Source organism: Perissodus microlepis, chromosome 8, assembly GCF_051167445.1.
Source record: "Perissodus microlepis isolate ML-2025 ecotype Zambia chromosome 8, ASM5116744v1, whole genome shotgun sequence".
In the NCBI taxonomy this organism is placed as follows: Eukaryota; Metazoa; Chordata; class Actinopteri; order Cichliformes; family Cichlidae; genus Perissodus; species Perissodus microlepis.
Window position 1 is genome coordinate 19,723,425 of NC_140468.1, and position 19,895 is coordinate 19,743,319.

The 19,895-nt window shown below is 42.6% G+C and overlaps 2 protein-coding genes across 3 annotated transcripts; one reads left to right on the plus strand and one right to left on the minus strand.

The window, feature by feature from the left end:
- Positions 1 to 210: 210 nt before the first annotated feature.
- fscn2b (fascin actin-bundling protein 2b, retinal) lies at positions 211 to 10,900 on the plus strand. The gene is made up of 7 exons (XM_084938068.1): positions 211 to 628; positions 935 to 1,033; positions 1,155 to 1,881; positions 7,171 to 7,327; positions 7,639 to 7,760; positions 7,862 to 8,029; positions 8,155 to 10,900. Exons 2-7 carry the CDS (start codon positions 941 to 943, stop codon positions 8,358 to 8,360), a joined length of 1,473 nt encoding a protein of 490 aa, XP_084794194.1. The 5' UTR covers positions 211 to 628; positions 935 to 940; the 3' UTR covers positions 8,361 to 10,900.
- A 2,625-nt stretch (positions 10,901 to 13,525) lies between these two features.
- faap100 (FA core complex associated protein 100) lies at positions 13,526 to 19,860 on the minus strand. Of its 2 annotated transcripts, none has more exons than XM_084938071.1 (8): positions 19,580 to 19,860; positions 19,195 to 19,313; positions 18,189 to 19,090; positions 17,846 to 18,002; positions 16,793 to 17,735; positions 16,597 to 16,713; positions 15,171 to 15,257; positions 13,526 to 14,955 (listed from the first exon to the last, which is right to left on the minus strand). In XM_084938071.1, exons 1-8 carry the CDS (start codon positions 19,733 to 19,735, stop codon positions 14,839 to 14,841), a joined length of 2,598 nt encoding a protein of 865 aa, XP_084794197.1. In that variant the 5' UTR covers positions 19,736 to 19,860; the 3' UTR covers positions 13,526 to 14,838. The 2 variants fall into 2 exon arrangements, with proteins under 2 accessions (XP_084794197.1, XP_084794196.1); XM_084938070.1 differs by having other exon boundaries at positions 17,846 to 18,005.
- Between the last annotated feature and the right edge of the window lie 35 nt (positions 19,861 to 19,895).

The window sequence follows — 19,895 nt, forward strand, 5'->3', positions numbered from 1 at the left end:
AAAATTAGTATGACTGTGGAGGATGTTATCCTTCGCTGATCAAACCTGTGCCTGATTTTTTTTTTTTTTTTTTTTTAAAGAAAAGAAAGAAAAGGAACCCCAGACTTCGAGGAAGGTGAAGAAGAAGAAGAAGGTCAGAGTACTTGATGTGACTGATCTAAAGATAGTTGGCAAAGGAGCCAAAGGAGGAGCAAATGCAAAACCCCAGAGAAGTTTAGTAAGAGGGGGGAACAAGTGATTGAGCCTTCAGGGTGAATAACAAGTCATGCAAGAACAAGAGTTAAGCCGGACAAGAGAGCACTGTTCAGCATGAGAGAGAGAGGGCTAGGGTAGGCTGCAGAAGCAGAGATAAGCAGTCCACAGCAAAATTAGTCTACAGAGAAAGAGGGGTTGACACCGGACTGAAGAGAGATCAAGGTTGACTCAAGTCTTTGCTGCCTCTAACCTGATTAGGGAGAATAGTAGCGGCAGTGGAGGCGAGCCAGGAGACCCGATCAACCGAATGTGAGAGCCGGCAAGAGCAAAAAGAAAAAGAATTACAAGAGGACGCTCGGTGAAAGAAGCCTCTTAAATCTGGGAGCTGGAATTAGAGCCGTAGGAACTGCAGAGGGAAAGCCACAAAACCACAGTAAGTAAATTAGGAGGCTGTGGCTGGAAAAATGTGTAATGACGCCATGGGCGGGGGAAGGAATTTGTGGTCTTGGAAGTGCTTTATATACCGTACCTTAATGAATTGATTTCCTGCCTTTGCAACTTTTATATTTCATCATCCTCGTGACATCACCACCTACCTTTCCACTTTTAAAACCCACTAGTCCTCCATTATTTCTGTGTTCAGTTTTACCTCCATTTACCCCCAAGTTTCTTCCTCCTTCATCGCTAACTTGTTTCTCCCTTTCCACTCTTCTCTCTTCTTGCTCTTCCAATTCCACAGGTGAAAATGCCCACAAATGGGAACCGTCCTTTGAAGCTGCAGTTTGGTCTGATCAATCACGAGGGTCGCTACCTTACTGCTGAGTCCTTTGGCTTTAAGGTATAAAAATACAATAAGAGTGACAAACTATAAGGTGTCGATTTGCATTTCTGCTGGTGATGCTTTGCTGTTGGATCAGTATATGCAAGATTTTCAAGTGATACCTTTTCGTGCTCCTTAGGTGAATGCGTCAGCTCCCAGTCTGAAGAAAAAGCAGATATGGACTTTAGAGCAGGACTCCCAGGACAGCCAGGTGGTCTATTTACGCAGTCACCTGGGACGCTACCTGGCCTCCAACAAGGACGGCAAAGTCACCTGTGAGGCAGATGGTCACAATTCAGACTGTCGCTTCCTCATCGTGGCTCAGTCAGATGGCCGCTGGGCGCTGCAGTCTGAGCAGTACCTCCGCTTCTTCGGCGGCTCTCGGGACTACCTGTCCTGCTTTGCCCAGGTGATCACAGATGCAGAGCTGTGGGCAGTGCACCTGGCTCTGCATCCCCAGGCTAACCTGCTGTCTGTGGCCCGTAAGCGTTATGCCCACCTCTCTATGGAGGATGGGGAAATTGCTGTGCATCTGAACATTCCCTGGGGTGTGGCAGCGCTCCTGACCCTTGTCTACCAGGAAGGAAAGTATTGCCTAAAGACCTGTGACAGCCGGTTCCTCGGCAATGATGGAAAGCTCCTAATGGAGAGCGGGAGGGCCACAGCATACACGTTGGAGCTGAAGTGTGGGAAGCTGGCCTTCAAAGACTGTGAGGGGAAGTATTTGTCTCCCATGGGTCCTACAGGGACCCTGAGGTCCGGACGATGTTCGAAGCCAGGCAAAGATGAACTATTTGACCTGGAGGAGAGTCACCCTCAAGTAGTTCTGACAGCAGCCAATGGGCGATATGTCTCCATAAGACAAGGTAGGAAAACACAGAAATATCAGAGGGACAGGATATTCTAGCGAATTAGATTTTATCCTAAATCCTTGCAATACACACACACACAAATTGCTCCCCTGGCAGCTTGCTAGTACCCTAAAGAATCCCACATGTCTGATTAAATGGACAAAGGCTGACCTTAGGTGCCATCAAGAGTGGTCACACAAGCTTTTGCTGACAGACACAGACCTATGTGCATACATAATGAAGGAGAAATTGACAGCCGATAAGGGATGCATGGTAATTATGGGTAATGTAGTCTGCACATCAAGTTGCATCAACAATACGGTACGTGGCTGCATGTCTCAAAGAAAACAAGATTGCTGGGGCTGATATGGGAGACTATCAGCCCCATCGTTGAGACCTGAGACAAATACGTCATTTGTGTTCATGGCTGCTGGCCTACATCGGTATCGAGCCTAAACTAATAAGTTATTTTATTTAAATAACAGACTTAATGTGCATACATTTCAAGGAGAATAACAGAAGCAGACTTCTCAAGAACAACTTGCAATCACTTTTTATGTATTAAGAATAAAAAAGATGGTTCCATACTCCTAAAATATCAGATACCTCATTGTGAAATGTTCAGAAGAAGGGCCCTTTGTTTTCATTTTCTTTCACTAAATAATCTATTACAAATAGAGCTCTTTTCGAAAATCCCTTCTCAATCCTTCTCAAATGTACCTTCTGGCTTTGTTGGGCAATGTTGTTAACACGCCTTTACCCCATTGAGCTTACTGAAACAGCTGCCTGTAACCAATATACTGCAGAGTAATGCTCTGTTGATACTGTATTATGTATTTACTCTTCAGTCTTGTGATCGGGCTGTTGGAGGGGAGTTATTTGATCAGCGCGCAGGCACGACACCACACTACTGTACTGATGGATTACACCTGCTCCTCATCGACGTCGACATTAGGCTTTGTTTAGCGCAGCAGAAAAACTACAAAAACTATAATTGTGAGGGTTACATTACATGTGACTACAAATGCACTTGCATTAGGAGGGACTTGCATAGAGTTTCAATTGCTGATGGTCCAAAGGGCTTGCTGGTCTGATTTGAAACTGGATTTGGGGCAGATTAGCATACACCCCCAGTCCTTGTCAGCATACTTGGTCATGACAGCCATCCACAGGCTGCAGATTCTTGTCTGCAGGGTTGAGTTACTTCAGGCCTGGGTGCTGTAATTGAATCTCCCCACCACTCATTGTTCCTGGTTAGCAGTGGGGGCTGCAAGCAGGAACCAAAGCATTGAAAACTGATTGGTTAAAGGGAAAGGAAGAAAATGGTTAAACCCTAAACACATATATGTAGCACATCACATGCATGCATGCATGCAAGGATACTTTTTGCAGCATACTTTGTATCTGTTCTCTCCTTCCCCTTCCTACGCTTGTCCCGCACAAACAATAGCTTTATCTTTCTTTGAGACACTCGCCCACTCACTACCATACCATCCTACTGCGGCGAGTGGTGAGATGAGGTGTGTTGAATTATTGATGAAGTTGGCCCCTGTTCCTGGAAGGCAAGGGTGGGAGGGGAGTCTGCTTTCAGAAACCCAAGCTTCCTCATACCTGCGGCCAAAACTTGTCCCCCACCGAATCCCGCTCTAACCAGTTAATCTAACCTGTTAACCTCAGCCTGAGTCAACCTCTATATGCTACTGGAAAGAAAAATCAAAGACAGAGTAAATATGCTCTATTTAGCAAGCTATGCCATTGTGACAGGTCATATTGCTTTTTTTGTAGGGTTTCAGTGGAAGGTGAGTGAATCAAATAAATTCTTAACCAGCATCAAACACTGAAGCAAGTGTGTGTTTGTGCTTTTCCTTGTATATAGTTTACAAGTGTGCATGTCTTAATGTGTCATACAGATCTGTTATCAAACCTCTCATCACGTTTCCTCGGGCACAAGGGGCCCGCTCTGCCCTGAATGTGAAACGGAGATGACAGTCCAAACTTTCACAAACTTTCCAGGTCCACAGACACATAAAAGCACACATACCACATACATGATCAGGCGTGCAGAGCTCAGTAACAGATAAGCCGAAAAAATAATTGGAGTGAAATGCAGTTGTAAAGGATGAAGAATTTAGAGAGAGAGAGAAATAAGGGACATGGGGATAGTAGCATCAGCTTACCATTAATAATTGACGCCAGAGCCATCTATCGTTGATGGATTAGTTAGGCCTGCTCCACTTGCAGGCTCTGTAAGACAACATCAGGAAGTGGAGCTGGTTCTGGGGTCTGATCCAAAATAATGCACTACTGAATCTACCTGTTTGTCCTCCAGATACACCTGAGAGTGTACTGATATGTGTGTGCTGTGCTTATTGTTTGATGACAACATCTCACTTCTTATCCTCAGATTGCTGGCTTGGATTTCAGTATATCTAATCTCCCTCCCTATCTGTTCTTCTTTTCTTTCTCTTCCTTCATCCTTCTCTCCTTCCTCTGCCTCCCTTTCTCTCATCTATCAAATAGCAGCTGTGAGGTCCCAGCTGAGCCCTGTGTGAAGATCATTTCTGGGTTGAATTAGTGTGAAATGGGCACATGGAATAGGTAGACAAAGCATGACATTGAGTTGGGATGAGAGAGAATGGGAGTGATAGGCCCCCAGGCATAGCTGAAGAGTGGAAGGGCTAAAAATTATGCTTCAAATGCACTTAAGATCAATGATAATTTCACCAGTTGTAAGACTTCATGATACCACGTTTATCGGGTGTGAATAAGATGTGATTAAAGCATCCCAGTGGCTCAGTAACCATGACATCTTTGTCACGTGTCAGCCCCCTTTTCTCCTTCCAACAGTGAGATTTGAAATTAGCTGTAGAGCGAAGCAACAAAAAATTTGTCATCGGGCCTCTCACACATGCTGAATGTCTATCTGTCTTGGAGTATGCCAAAGTTATTTACAGATGTACATGCATCCATTATTAACCTTTAACCACTTGATGTCTTGATCATAATGAGCAGTTACAAGGTCACAAAGACGTATTCATTGCTGCACAAAAACCTCCTTGTTATTGCTTTAGTTGCTAGCAGTTTACCACAGTCACCCATAGTTTACATAGATGACAGCATCTTGGCAGCAAACACTTACAAACTACTCACTGCTACTGCTACATTTTTCTTTTTATAACTTACTGACCTCACCCACGGCTGGAGTCTCAGCTGAAACCTCAGCCCTAAGATTTTGGTCACTGCCCTTTTGTTTTTTTGGACACAGACGCTTGTTAGCTTATCAGCTTATTTGAGGAGAGGGTGAAGCACCAAGTTATCAGCCAATGCTAGCAAGCTTGGTTAGCTAGCTACATAAGTAAAGAGCACAGTTTGAATGTGCAAACAAGGCCAGCTGCTTGTTGGTGCTTACATACAAATAAAATAACTGAATTTTGCTCACCTAATGGGGCAAAAAAATTGCACAGCCTATTTGTACAAGTAATCTTAGAGCAGGCCCCAAAAACACCAATACAATAAACAGAGTTACAGTTCAGTGACTCAAATTAGTTGAGCAGGCAGCTAGCAGTTAAAGGGATCATTTTTGAGGTGGCTGATACTACCACGAGTTAACGGAGTAAAGTAGAACTCTTGTACTATCTTATGTGTCTTCTTAAGAGTTAGAAGAAAATCAGTCATTGCTATGCTCCTTGTCTCAGATTCAAGCCATTGCTTCACAAGGTTAACAGCTCAGCAAATTAGTAACTCATTCAGTGACAATGTACAACATGGTCCTTTTAGGTGGAAAATTCAGTGTCAAACATTAATTTGTGCATGCATGTTACATACTAACCCACAGTGGTTAGTATCAAAGACACTTCTAGTGTAGTCTGACTTATTTCCTCTTGTTTTCCTCTTTTGCATGTAGATACAGTTCTATTTGACCTCAGGTCAGGGGGAAGCTTGTTCCAAAGAAAAGGACCACAGGAACTGAAAGCACACATTAGATCAAATTCTGGGAACAGTTAAAAAAGCTGGACCTTATACCCTCAGAGGTCTAAGCATAGATACTCATTATGGACCCTAGCAAGTTATTGTAACCCTCTAGTGTTGTTTATTTATAACTAAACTGTGCCATTGGTTCTTTTGCATTTTTACCATGTTATCCCTCTGCTTTATCATCCGTGCTTCCTTCAGTTTGAGTTTTGAGAGGTTTTGGTAATTATCTGCACATCCTGCTAAGTGTGGACCATAAAATCCTCTGGTCTCTTCCTGTTTTTCCTTTATTCTTTTATTGAGGGGATTGAGGGATTGGATGGGTAGCACTCGAAAGCTGATTATATCAGAGCCCTGCTGTGAGGAGGGCAGACTGACAGGGCCAAAGGTGGGGTGAGGGTGGGAGGTGGGGCTTGATGAGGGGGGTCAGGGGGTACGCAGGAAAAGATCGGGGAAGGGATGAAGGTGGAGAATGATGACCAGGGAATAGAACAGGAAGAGATAAGAGGCATGCAGATTAGTGTTGTTAAAGGATTAGGAAAATGTATTGGGAATACTCGGGAATGCATCTAATTTAGGCTTAGCCCTCTGCAAGCTGTCTTGCAGTTTGTGGCAAACTATTGTCTTCCTCTCTGCGTTCATGACAGTGTTAAAATGTGGCAATCAACAAAATAACTAAAATATGTATAGACAAGAAGCAAATTATCTACTTAAAACTAATGGGTTACATTCAGTAAATAACAGAGGATTAATTGTAAAGCCTGTTTGCCTTTGAACCTAGAAGACAAAGTACCCAAGTAAGAGTTTGTCACAGCTGTTTCTGTTTCACGTGTAAATAATAGAAATACTAAAATAATTGATATCTTAGAGATTTTAATAAAGTGTTTTTAAATCACAAGTGAGATTTTTGTTCAGGTGTTAAGTGGTCTTGGTGTAATCAACACAAAGCCTCACGGTGAGAGTGTTGTGTCTCTAAAACAGCTGATAACACTTTCACTTTAAGAAGCATCTTCCTGCCTTGGCATAATTATTTTGTTTCTCCATTTCCTGTATGCTCTTTTCATAACTGCATCCAGAGCTGCAATCACTGAAAATGTATTTACCCTCAGGAAGATATTCGAGGACGACACGTGGGATAAAGAGTGCAGTTTAAAAGATTTTTTAAAAATAACAGGATCAGATATAATTACAAGATCTTTTGTAGGCCAAGCTAAACAAATCAGTGCGACTTCATTTTTAATCACAGTGTTTCTACAACACTAAAAACACCTCACATTTTCCAGCTTAAAGCAAAGTAACAGTGACAGCATGTGCTTATTTCGTCTCTCCCAGGAGTGAGCCTTGCAGCCAATCAGGAAGATGAGACAGACATGGAGACGTTTCAGATGGAGATTGACAAGGAAACCAAGAAGTGTACGTTCCGCACCAGCCAAGGGAACTGCTGGGCTCTGGTGGCTCATGGAGGCGTCCAGTGTACTGCAACTGAATTGTAAGAGAAGACTTTTATATGTTGTATAGAGAAAAATTAATGAATTTATCATTGAAAATGAGTCAGTTGGACATTTTACGTTACATAAATTTGACTCATTGCAACAGAAGTAACTGATAATTAAGATGCAAGGGTTAACATAAGAGGGATGGTCGCATGAGTGCATGAGATAGCAAACAGGTGTATCACATAGAATGATAAATAACTGTTATGAGGGAATGGTCCCAGCAAATTTTGGCAATTTTCGTTTTATTTTACACATTATCCAAAGCACCGAACTTCAAAAAAGTGTGAAATCTTTTCCACCACAGGTCAGCAAACACCATGTTCTCAGTGGAGTGGCTTGGCCACAAGGTGGCACTAAAAGCCAGCAATGGCAAATACATCTGTACCAAGAAAAACGGCCAGTTAGTCGCTGTCAGTGACTCCATCGGTAGGGGACAGTCCTTTATACTATAGCCCCATTCTTTGGTAATTAAGAGGTGGCTCTTACCTCTCTTTTTTTCTGATCATTACTATGTTGACTTTTGCCAGGGGATGATGAACAGTTCACTCTGAAACTCATCAACCGACCCATGCTTATCCTTAGAGGAGAGAATGGATTCATCTGCCACCACAGAAACTCGAACACACTGGATGCCAGCAGATCTGTCTATGACATTTTCACTGTGCAATTCAGCAATGGAGCCTACCATATTAAAGGTCAGCACATACATCAAACATACTTCTGGAAAAAGCCAGGTTGCTTAGTTTTCCTCTAATTTGCTTGTTTACTGCAATTTGTCTACTCTATCTGACTTTGGTGTATTTACTTTAAACCCCCGCAGGTGCTGATGGCCGGTTCTGGTACGTGAACAGTGCCGGGCTGGTGTGTTCAGATGGTGAGGCCCCTGAGGATTTCACTCTGGAGCTCCTTGAGCACGGTCGTCTCGCCATCCGTGGCAAGAATGGCAAATACCTGCGTGGAGACCAGGGAGGCACTCTTAAGGGAGATGGACTCTGCCTGAGCAGCTCAGCCCTCTGGGAGTATTAATACAAACCAATATTAGTCCAAACCTGAATCCTAGCTCATCTCATTGTTGGCATTAAGTGCTTAATGTGAATCTAAATCACTGTTATTCTTTTTCCTTTTGCAAAGAGCATTATTGAGAGAGGCTCACATAGCTAGGTGAACAAAGAGAGGACTGCATATGTATATATTAGGCCAAGAGAATCTCAATGAAGTGAACAGTGTTTTGAGTGAGGATTTTAACAATTAGTGTTAATGAACACTTCATGTTTTCACAGATTTAGTTATTAGTATGACATAACGTAACATGACATCCTTTTATGTATATTCATCATTCCATCTATATCTTTTTTGCCTTTTAACCACTAAAAACAAGTATTACATGAGCAAGCCAGTAAAGTTGTAGTGTGGGCATGTAATGGTACCGTTCACTCATTAGGTCAAGTGACACAGGGTGCCATTTGAGGCAGACGCAGTCACCATTAGAAGTGATGTCACCCTCTAGGTGGGTGAAGTCATGCATGGTACTACTGACTGAGGTTATTAGGAGACGAGAGTGACAAGGTTTCAAATAGCTGCCTGTAGAAACAGAGAAAGACTGTACCCGAGACTCGTACTTGGAGTGTGTTTTCTTTTTCTTTTGTGAACACAGAGATTTTTAAAAATGCATATCTTGCATTATTTTGTTTAGGTAAAAGCTGTTTTATCAAAATAAAGGAACCAAGGATATCATAAAAAGCTGAAAATATGCTTCCTTCCCATTAATGTCACAAAATTAGCAGTACTACATCATGTGAGCGTGCCATAGGAGTTAATAACACTATGACCAATTTCAAAGTGTTTCCTCGTGGATTTATGATGGACATTATTTCATTCTGACTACATGGAAACAATGCAGCTGGAAGCTTATTATCTACATGCAACTTCTTCTGTGTTAGCAGGGAATTATGAACTCACTCAATATACACTCGCCAGCCACATCATTAGGTACATCTGATCAAGTGCTAAATAGCTGAAATCAAGAAGTCAAAAACTGCACTTAACATGTGTGTGTTTTGAAGAAGTCGGTTGATTGGGGCCTGATGAGGTGAAAGACCAACAGTTGGCAGAAAATGACCTAATCAGCCAATCACATGGCAGAAACTCAGTGCTTTTGGGCACACTAGACAACCTGCTAAAGTTCAAACTCAGCATCAGAATAATAAAGAAAGGTAATTGAAGCTACTTTGAACGTTATATGGTTGTCAGTGCCAGACAAGGTGGTACTTCAGAAGCTGCTGATATGCTGGGATATTCCTACACTACTACACTAGTAGAGCTTACAGGGAGTGGTCCAAAAAAAAGAGAAAATATCCAGTGTGCACCAGTTCTCTGGATGAAAATGCCTCATTGATGTCATAGATCAGAGGAGAAACTCATAGGAAACAGAAATAACCAACTCTTTACAAACAAGGTATGCAGAAGGGCATCTCTGAACACCTCACATGGTGAAGCAGATGTACTACAGCAGCAGAAGACCACACTGGGTGCCAGAAACTGAAGCTATAACGCAGACGGGCTCACCGAAATTGAACAACTGAAGACCGGAAAAATGTGGCCTGGTTTGATGAGTCTTGAATTCTCCTGTATCAGTGGTTCAGACTGCTGCTGCTGGTGGCTGTCTCTGCACCACGTCACTAGTTTCTTGAATATGACAATGACTTCACTGTATGGCCCCCAGATCTCAATTCAATATAACACCTTTAGGATGTGGTGGAATGGCAGATTCACATCATGGATGTGCAACCTGCATATCTGCAGCAAGTGTGTGATGCTATGGACCAGCACCTTGCTGAATCTTTGCCACAAAGCTTTAAAAGCAATCCAAGGGTACCATAACCCAGTACTAGCAAGGTATACCTAATAAAGTGGCTGGTCAGTCTATAATCAAGTTTACCACTGACGTTTGATATCGTGGCCTGAGAGACAGAATGTATAAAAGTCAGAAAGTCGACTTTTGTTTTTCTTTATTAAGCTGAAAAACTGCAATGTTTTCTTGAGAGATTCATCTTTGTGGCGATTTCAAGATTTCAAGGGGTTAAACTGTTGAATGTCTTATAATCAGCTCTTGTGTTTGCTGTTAAAATCATTTACATTTTGTTGGATCAAATTTAGCAATTTTGTTCTTCATCATCACCTGCTATTCTCAAAGCCGGTGCTGTTTTTGGATGCACCTTGGCTGCCATAGTGAAAGAGTTTAGCAACAAGGAATAGAACTCACCTGCTGCTGCTTTAGGCGTGTTGACGCTATCAGCTTTCGCACGTCACACCATGATGGCAGCAGAAAATACCATCAGTTTCAGCAGCAGCAATGGTTGCTGAAATTATGGCACATTTGTCAGGTGCTTACTGGCTTTCTCCTCCTAAATGTCCTTCTCGCTCTTTTTCAGTCCCTTCTTAATAACAGTGATTGTTATTTTGACAAGAATGAAAATGCCCTGGCAAGACTGCCCAAGCTACTGACCGCTGTCACTGTTTCTATGTTCTGCTCTAAATTAAGCAAATAAATTCTCATGTTCTGTTTATGTGTCAGTGTGCTCATTCATAAAAGAGAGTCGACCCAAACTAGCACTGGAATCCGATGTTGAGACTGAACCCTGTAGTAAAATCTGTTTTTAAAGTCTTGGTATATTAGATCTAAAGTCATGGTGAAAAGAAAGCAAAGGCTGTTTCAATTCCTAGCTTTTTATATGTGGGGCCATAATGACAAAATATCCAGTCCACGCCAGGGCTTAGACCTGAGCTGAACAACAACACATGACATATTTAACTGTGTCATTATTTATTTAACAGAACTGAGCCAACATGCGGATGCAGAGTGTGAAAGAGCAGCCCACGTAGAATTTCCTTTAACAGCAATAACTTGAATGCATCGTTTTCTGTGTGACTTTATCACTCTCTCACACTGTTAAGAAGGAATTTTTGTTCTCTCTTCTTTACAGCATTGCTTCATTGATTAAGGTTTGCAGATATTTATTCATGCACAGCTCTGTGATGGCCCTCAGCACTTTGCACAGGTTCAGCTCTGGACTTTTAACTGGGCCACTGTAACACCTTGTTTTCTTTCAGCTTTTCTCTTGTAGATTTGCTGCCATGCTTGGGATAAGTGTCCTGTTGCATGAGCAGCCAAGCTTTAGCTGTCAGACAGGACCTCACATTTGACTCTAGAATATTTTGGCATTCAGGGGAGGTCATGGTCGACTCAGTGACTGCAGGGTGCGCAGTTGCTGTGGCTGCAAAACAAGCCCAAATCATTACCCCTCCACCGCCGTGCTTAACAGTTGTTAAGAGGTGTTTGTGCTGATGTGCTGTGTTTGGTATTCTCCACGTGGTATCATGCATTGTGGCCAGACATCTTTAGTTTGGTTTTATCTGCCCAAAGGATATTGTTTCTATTGTCTTGTGGTTTGTTCAAATGCAACTTGGTCTTGGTTTCTTCCATTTCTCTGAACACTGAATGGTCTGACCTTGGGGTGAATTTGCTGGGACATCCTCCCCTTGGAAGATTGTCCTGAATGATATTGAATAATCTTCCTCACTGTAGGATGATGAACTTCAATCTTGTTAGGCCTTGTAATCCTTCCCAGCTTTTGAGTTTTTGTTGAATAAATATGGACGCAGAGTAATATGTCATGTGTTGTTGATCATTTATGTTTGTATTTATCTAATTGTGAGACCTCCTTAGGACTAAATTATTTGTATTATATCCTCATACATGAAATGTTGTAATTGAAATAGGGTAGATTTTCTTTCTATCATGACTCTAAGTGATCAAGCCCATTATTTCCAGGATATTTAAGTCACTAATCCAGTTCTGAACCTAGAACCTCAGCAGGCTCACACTTTAATCAGTCGGCTTGCTCTACTTATTAGACAATAACCCGCAGAGTGTTGCTTAAGTTGTGAGTCTGAGCCAGACCTTTAAGGGACAATGGCTGTTAAGTAAAAAGGATTCAGTGAGTTACATATGTTTAGAATGCGATGCAACAACATGACAAATACAATCCTGTAATCTACTTTATACTTCAAACAATCTGGAGGCATTTATTCAACTTCATGCAGAAGCTATTTCTGCATGTTAGTTTCAAGACTTCAAACTGTAACAGAATAATCATTATACTAATAATGATTAGGACTAGTTAGGAGTCACCTTTTCATTATGATTGAACCTAAAAAGAAGCCAGTGACACTAAGGCTTCACCTGTAGAAGTACTGTGTTACCTGCAGCAGGTGAGGGGAAAACAACAGGACATGGTGCCTGATCCACTCACACAGAAAAACCTCTGTAATTTAAATATCTGCTAAGTGCTAAGTATTTTAGTTTCCAAATGTACATTTGTGTGTCTTTTTCTTGTGCTAGTCCTAGAGAAAAGTAAAATATAGAAATGACTGACCCATCCATTCTCTTCCACTCATCCAGTTCAGAGTCACAGGAGGCTGAAGCCTGAAGTGTGGGTAACACCCTGGACAGGTCAGAAATGATACAGACTAAGAAAAAATAGACAAAACAAGTTTTCAACATAATAAAAAAAAACGCAACCCTGTGCAGTCCTTTTAATTTTCTCTCTGTCTGGTCTACATTAAGAAAAATTAACCACTAAGATTCACTTCTTAGACTGAGTTCTTCATATCATAGTGCTCACAGCAAGGTCTACAAATGAGTCACAACTATGAAGTTATTAAAAATAATTGCATTTAAACTCAATTACTATTCTGCGGTTTGTATCCAATAGAAGTCTGTTTTATTGCAGTGATGTAAACTGTTTGAAATCACTGTACTGACTGTGTGAGTCTGTATATTAAAAGCTCATCGGAGCTTTAAAACAGAAATTGCTCCATGTCTCGGGCAATTAAAGGGATAGTTAATGTAGATCGTTAATAACATTCAATGACTTGCATCTCCCTGACCAGGTTTAGGGAGCTTATCCATCACAAGAACATTCAGTCCCTGCAATTATTATAGTGTCAGTTAAAATGGCTGTGATTACCCATTTTTTGTCCTAAATGTACAATCCATCGCAAAATGCTAAGAAAGGCATAGGCAACTTTTTCCTCAGACAACTTTCCACACATAAACATATCAGGAATGTGTTTTTTCTGCAGCGGATTAAATGATTGGCTGAAAACATAACGATACTGAAATCTATCAGTTGTCTGTAAATTCCATGTTTATTCCATGTTCAAGCACAACGCATCAGATCCTACACTAAACAGTCACTTCTTATGTATAAATATCTAACAGCCAATCACGTGACAGAAACCCAGTGAATTTAGGTATGTAGACATGGTTAAGATGACCTGACAAAGTTCAAACCGAGTATCAGAAGGGGGGAGGAAAGGTGATTTAAGTGACTTTGAATGTGCCATGGTTGTTGGTGTCAGACAGACTCCTCTGAGTATCTCAAAAATTGTTGATCTACTGGTGCACAACCATCATTAGTGTTTACAGGGAAAGGTCTGAAAAATAGAAAATATCCAGTGTGCGGCAGTTCTCAAGGTGAAAATGCCTTCTTGATGTCAGACCAAACTGCTTTACCAACGACAAAATTAACTCAAATATCCACTCGTTACAACCAAGCTATGCAGAAGAGCATCTCTGAATGCAGACCTTGAAGAAGACGAACAGCAAAAGACAGCACCGGTGCCACTCCTGTCAGCTAGTTACAGGAAACTGACGCTGCGAATCACATGGACTCAACAAAATTGGGCAATATCAGGCTGGAAAGATGTTACCTGGTCTGATGAATGTGAATTTCTGCTGTGACATCTGGTAGAGTCAGAGTTTGGCTTAAGCAACATGAAAGCATGGAAGTTAAAAGAGGGGTTAATTAACCCAATCAACTAGCAAGGTGTGCCTAATAAAGTGTCCAATGTAGTGACTGTGTCACACACACACACCTGAAATATCAGGAGACTGTAAAATTGCACCTGTAAGACAGTTCTGGAGCTTGTCAAATTATGTGGTCTTTATACAATTTTAAACCCATTATGAACAAGCACTTGGCAACAGTGGGAAGCAAAAACTCCCTTTTAACAGGAAGAAATCTCTGACACAGCCAGGCTCAGGGAGGAGCAGCCATCTGGGAAACTATACTTAAGGTTAAAGTAACATGCACAGTATTGTGTTGTTTTAAATGTACATTTTGCACCGAGTCCTGTTTGGAGGTTGTGTAGTAAAATATTAATACTTGGAAACTAAAACAGTTACATGAGTATAAACACAAACAGGAGCAAAATTACAGAAATACTTCACTGAATTTATTGTCATGTGAAAAAACAAGAGAAACTTTATTATTAGACATCACCAAATTATAACCTCTTCAAAATCAAAATATACTGTAAAATGTCATATAGAAACCATCTCACAGTCTAAAGTATTACATGTGCTTTGCACTGTGAAAGGGCTGGCAGCAAAGTCAGATTACGCAACAACACCAAACAAGCGAGGGCAACTGTGTAGGTGTTACACTATGAGCAGAGGATTTTGTCTGAGTTCTTGGTAAACACTGAGAAGCAGTCGATCTCTCTGCACTGTGGACACGACCTCACCAAAGGCTCCTGAGATCTGACTTTGCTGGATCTGTTAACGCACAGAGGACACATGAAAAAAAAAAAAAAAAAACAGACGAGCTTTAATCTTAACACACTTACAGACATCCCAAGCCCTCAAAAGCTCTAAAGTCTTGCTAATCAATTAATTGAACTAAGAGAAAATAGCTGGATAATTACGTGTATTTAATGATACGGAGGGCTTTGACATTAATGAGATTAATCGTCAAGCGCGGGCCCACTTACCTCGGCCCGCTGCAGCGCCCGTCTTAATCCTAAAATCTGGACATTCTTTGTAGAGGCGGCTTTCTCTGTGGCGCTCTGCAGCAGAGTCTGTGTCGAGGAGCAGAGGAAAAATTCAAACCCAAAGAATTTCAAGTAAAACAGGGACATGAAGCGTTGTTCTCAAGCCCAAAGACACGATAAAGCTTCTTTTAAACCGACCACACTGTTTGCAGCACACGTTAAAACAGCGGTCCCCAACCTTTTTTGCGCCACGGACCGGTTTATGCCCGACAATATTTTCACGGACCGGCCTTTAAGGTGTCGCGGATAAATACAACAAAATAAAACTAGTACCGGTACCGAAAAAAAGAAAATTTATTCATAACACACGTGAAAAGACCAAGGAAAACCGAGTAAACGATAAAAACGATAACAAAATAACGCTGAAAACTGATAAAAACCCTGAAAACTATACATTTCACACCTGAGCCTCAACTCTCGCAGCCCGGTACCAAACGACTCACGGACCGGTACCGGTCCGAGGCCCGGGGGTTGGGGACCGCTGCGTTAAAAGGATCGTCCCAGTTTCCATGTCATAGCACTGACTCGCAGCTCTCCTGCATTTGCGAGTAGCTTAGTGTGTTTGTTATGCTGGACATCAGGGAGGCTGGACGTCCTCCCTGATGCAGCCCTCCCCTCCCCTTCCCAAAGGATTTGTGTATCCTCCTGGAATCGAAGCGGGGGTCTTTCGCTTGTTAGGCTAACATGTGAACCACTACACTAGGGAGCCACTATTTTTACGCTCCTTCTATTTATGCCAATTCAAGTGGCTGGAAGGTGGAATGGCAAATTTGCACGTATCACAAAAGTCTAGCAGTATGTTCTACATCAGTGGTGTCAAACATAAGACTCCAATCCGGCCCATCTAGACATGTTTGGCAAAGCTGAAAGAGGAGATAAATATTGAATTCTTGTGTCCATGGTAAAAGAAATAAATAAAATAGGACATTTTCTGTGAATTAACAAAAACTATCTGCTTTATAATTGGAGAAGAGTTGGGCCAATCAGCAACCAGAAGCTTTTCTGTTAATGTCTTACATTTTATCCCCTTATAGTCACACTGACAGATTTCTTTCCTTTGCTACAGCAGCGTTTCTCTATCATGCAGAAAAACTGGGATAATATTGAAGTTGTACTTCTTTTTCTTATATTAGCATATCTCTGGGATTAAATGTGCAGTTAAACTACTTTACAATGACAGAAATGGGAGTTTGACTGGGCTGGCCCACTTAAGATCAAATAGTGTGGCCCTTGATGTGAAGTAAGTTTGACATCCCTGTTATACACCTGTACAGTTTTACAAAAAGAAGAATGCAAAATATTCAAAATCTGCAACTACCTAAGTTTAGCCAGAAATTAGCTTATGTTATATAAGTGTGTTCTGTACCTGGATCCGGCGCAGCACAGCATGGTGCAGGCCACACACCGCTGCTAAAGATGAGCTCTCGATCTGAACCTCGATTGTAGCCTCCTTGTCTGTGCTCTCCTCCTCCCCCACATTTATCTGGAGAATAAAGGAGCATTGACGATGAGGATATAAAACATACCAATATATGATTATATCATATTAGATAACGATTCACCTCTTTCACTGTCAGTTTCATTGCCGCTCCGTTTGGACCACGAGCGTGGACCAATGAGGTGCTCAAAGCAATCTTGTCTCCTTGGCAACCCATCTTCACTCCTTCAGTATCTTCAGACAACAATCGCTCAAGCAAAGACAGGCAGAGATCTTCGGGGTCTCGTATCGACTCTTTGGTATCCAAATTTGAACTCTTTTTTGGCTTCAGCGTATCCCTCACTATCTCTGATGACACCCATACGCTTGCTGAATACTTCTCAGGCTCAGGCTTTGCAGCACTTTCTCCTCCTCTGTTCGTTCTACCGCTGCACCTGAGCTGACGCGAGCTTAAAAAGGTCTGGATGCTATCTGCTGCGGCGCTGCTGGGCTGAACTGTGGCCATCTTATGAGTAGCTGTGGGACTGTTTAGCTGCAGAGCATGCAGCCAGTCCACTGTCAGTGTGGACAGGGGCAAACTGATACAGCTGCTCTGCAAGCCTGCAAAGCTCGCCGCCACCTCCTCCTCTCCCAGAAGACTCGAGAGTGAGAAGATGAGCGAGCAGCTCACAGTCATGGGGAAAGATGCATCACCTGCAGCTGCGATAGGCAGAGACGCTTCGAATGTTTGCCCCGGACAGAGGTCGTGAAACGGGAATGAAAAATTAGTGGAGGAGCTTTCTCCTGCTGGGGAGGAAGAATAAGACAGAGGGTACACCGTAATGCTCAGCGTCCAGCCTCGTTCCAGGACAAATGGACTTGAATTATGCAGGAAACACACGAGGCTCAAGGAGTCTTTCTGAAGCAGTCTGCTCCAGCTAGTCTCGAAATGACATCTGATTGGTTTCTCCTTAATTGGAAGATCAGTAGTTGTGTCTGCCATCAGCAAGAAACTGATGCTGACGGCGTGATTCAGAAGCCTCAGAAACTGGTTTTTGGATTTGATGACTGTTTTCAGCACTGATGCTCTATATGAAGAAAGCAAAAAAAAAATAAATCACATATATATTTACAGATCTTTGCTGTGTTTTATTTAAATGTCATCTTTCACACCCAATCAAATACTTGACGGGCATACCTCTCACAAACATCCCCGATGGCAGACAGGAGGTCCCTGACACTGCGGCCCACCTGTGTGGAAGGAAGCTTAGACGATCCTTCATCCACCCTCCCCGCGGGTAAGCAGATCCTCTGGAGCTGCCCTCTGGCAGACACTCCAAGCAGCTGTACATCACCTGCTGTGCAGAAAGCATTTTTAGAGTTAGGAAAAATAGTTTGAGTTTAAATTAGAATACAAGACAGAATTACATGAGTGCACAACATGTAGAACCTGTGCATTTTTCTGTTTCCTAATTTGAAGAGCACATTGAAGCTGAACTTATAATAAATCCATTCAAAGTCAGCACGTCTATTCTGCTCACCCGCAGTGCTGCATGCAGGCTCAGCCAGGGCGATGACTCTGCACACATTTAAACTGCTGGGGCTCTGGAGGGCAGCCGCTGTCATGCCAGATGTCTCTTGCCCTCTTTCTTTGCTTTCTCTCGCAAACGATCCCTCCGACAGATCCAGTCGGAGCAGATCTGCACCAGTGCTGTAGTAAAAACAGCTTTTATCCATGCAGCCGCACCATACAGGCCCTGGTACACACCCCTCAGTAAAAGCAGCCACAGCGCTTCCCCCCTCTGAGCCTGCCTTGTCAGTCTTGATCAGTACCACTCTGCCTTGTTCGCCCGCCGCCACCAAGCACTGTGCGTGACCCATTTCTGTGACAACAGATGCACCGACAAAACAGACCGGCTGCTCCAGGCTGTGCAGGACTCGAAGGCGCGATCCCGGGAGACGCAGAGGAAGGAAACACAGGCGCCCGTCTGGAAGGCCGCAAAGGATGACTGGAGATTTGGCAAGGGCGGCTTCAACTCCAAATAACAGTTTGAAGAGGAGAGGCTCCAGGTGGAAGTGGTCTTGAGCTACAGTTGACTCTGCAGAAGCATTGGAGGGAGATGATGCCTCTACATCACCCGAATGGATGCAAATTAGCACAGAGCCCTTTCTTGGTCCTCTATTTGACTCAGCAGCGCCACAGTCCACGGCTGAGACCACCGGCAGATGGAACGAGCCAAACTCCTCGTGGCTAGTAGACGCCGTTTGCTTTGGCGTTTTGTACAAAGTCAGCAGCCAGGAGGCATCTCTCTGGCAAAGGGTCAGGAGCACAGAGCCAACGAGGAGCAGAGATGACACTTCATCTGCTCCAACAACGAGACAATCTTGGGAGATTTTCAGCTCAGCTGGACTGGAGGATGTATCAGCTTGAGAGCTTTGATCCCTGCAGAGGAGAAAGGTCATATTACATAAGAGCAATTTAGCAGAGTTGAAATAACAGCATTAATTAAAAAAGGTTTACTGAAATCTAACTATGAGGGTTCATACCTGTGTAGCAGAAACTGTAAGTTTACACGGTAAACTCCACTCCTGCATGCAACATAGATTAGCTGCTTGTCCTGGTTTCCAACCAGGTCACTAACAGCAGCAGGTAACAGGAGGACAGTCTGCAACAGCACAATACGAAGCAACACATAGTATGGTTAATCCAGAGATATGCCCTGCAGTGTAGCTTATGTCTTAGTATAGCTTAATATTTGATTGACATCTAGATTTATTAGTATCTTTTTTTCCTAATATATCTCTAGTTAACTTTTTTGCTTTCTGACCCTTGTGGTGTTGTCACAAGTGACTTTCTCCGGTGTGGGATCAGTAAAGTACATAGATCTATATCTATTTATCTGTGTCTGATACATGTAAATCGGATACTTGCCGTGATTTTCCTCTCACGTTTACTGAACACGTAGATCTCTTCAGTGCCAGTGCAGATTAAAACATCTGTTCCGAAACCACAGAGGATCTTCACTTTATAAGATCCTCCCGAAAACCCAAACTGTGCCCAAGTCTCGACAGCACACCGTCCCTCCATAACCTGGTCCCGGGAGGAGAAGAAGAAGAAGCCGCTGAATGAGCATATGTCACGTTAAGCTGACTTTAATGGTACTATCAGCTCAGTGAGGGATGCTAATGTGAGGTTATGTGAACCGGTTGTTGACAGAGGATGTGACACTACTCTCACAAAGTTCCGC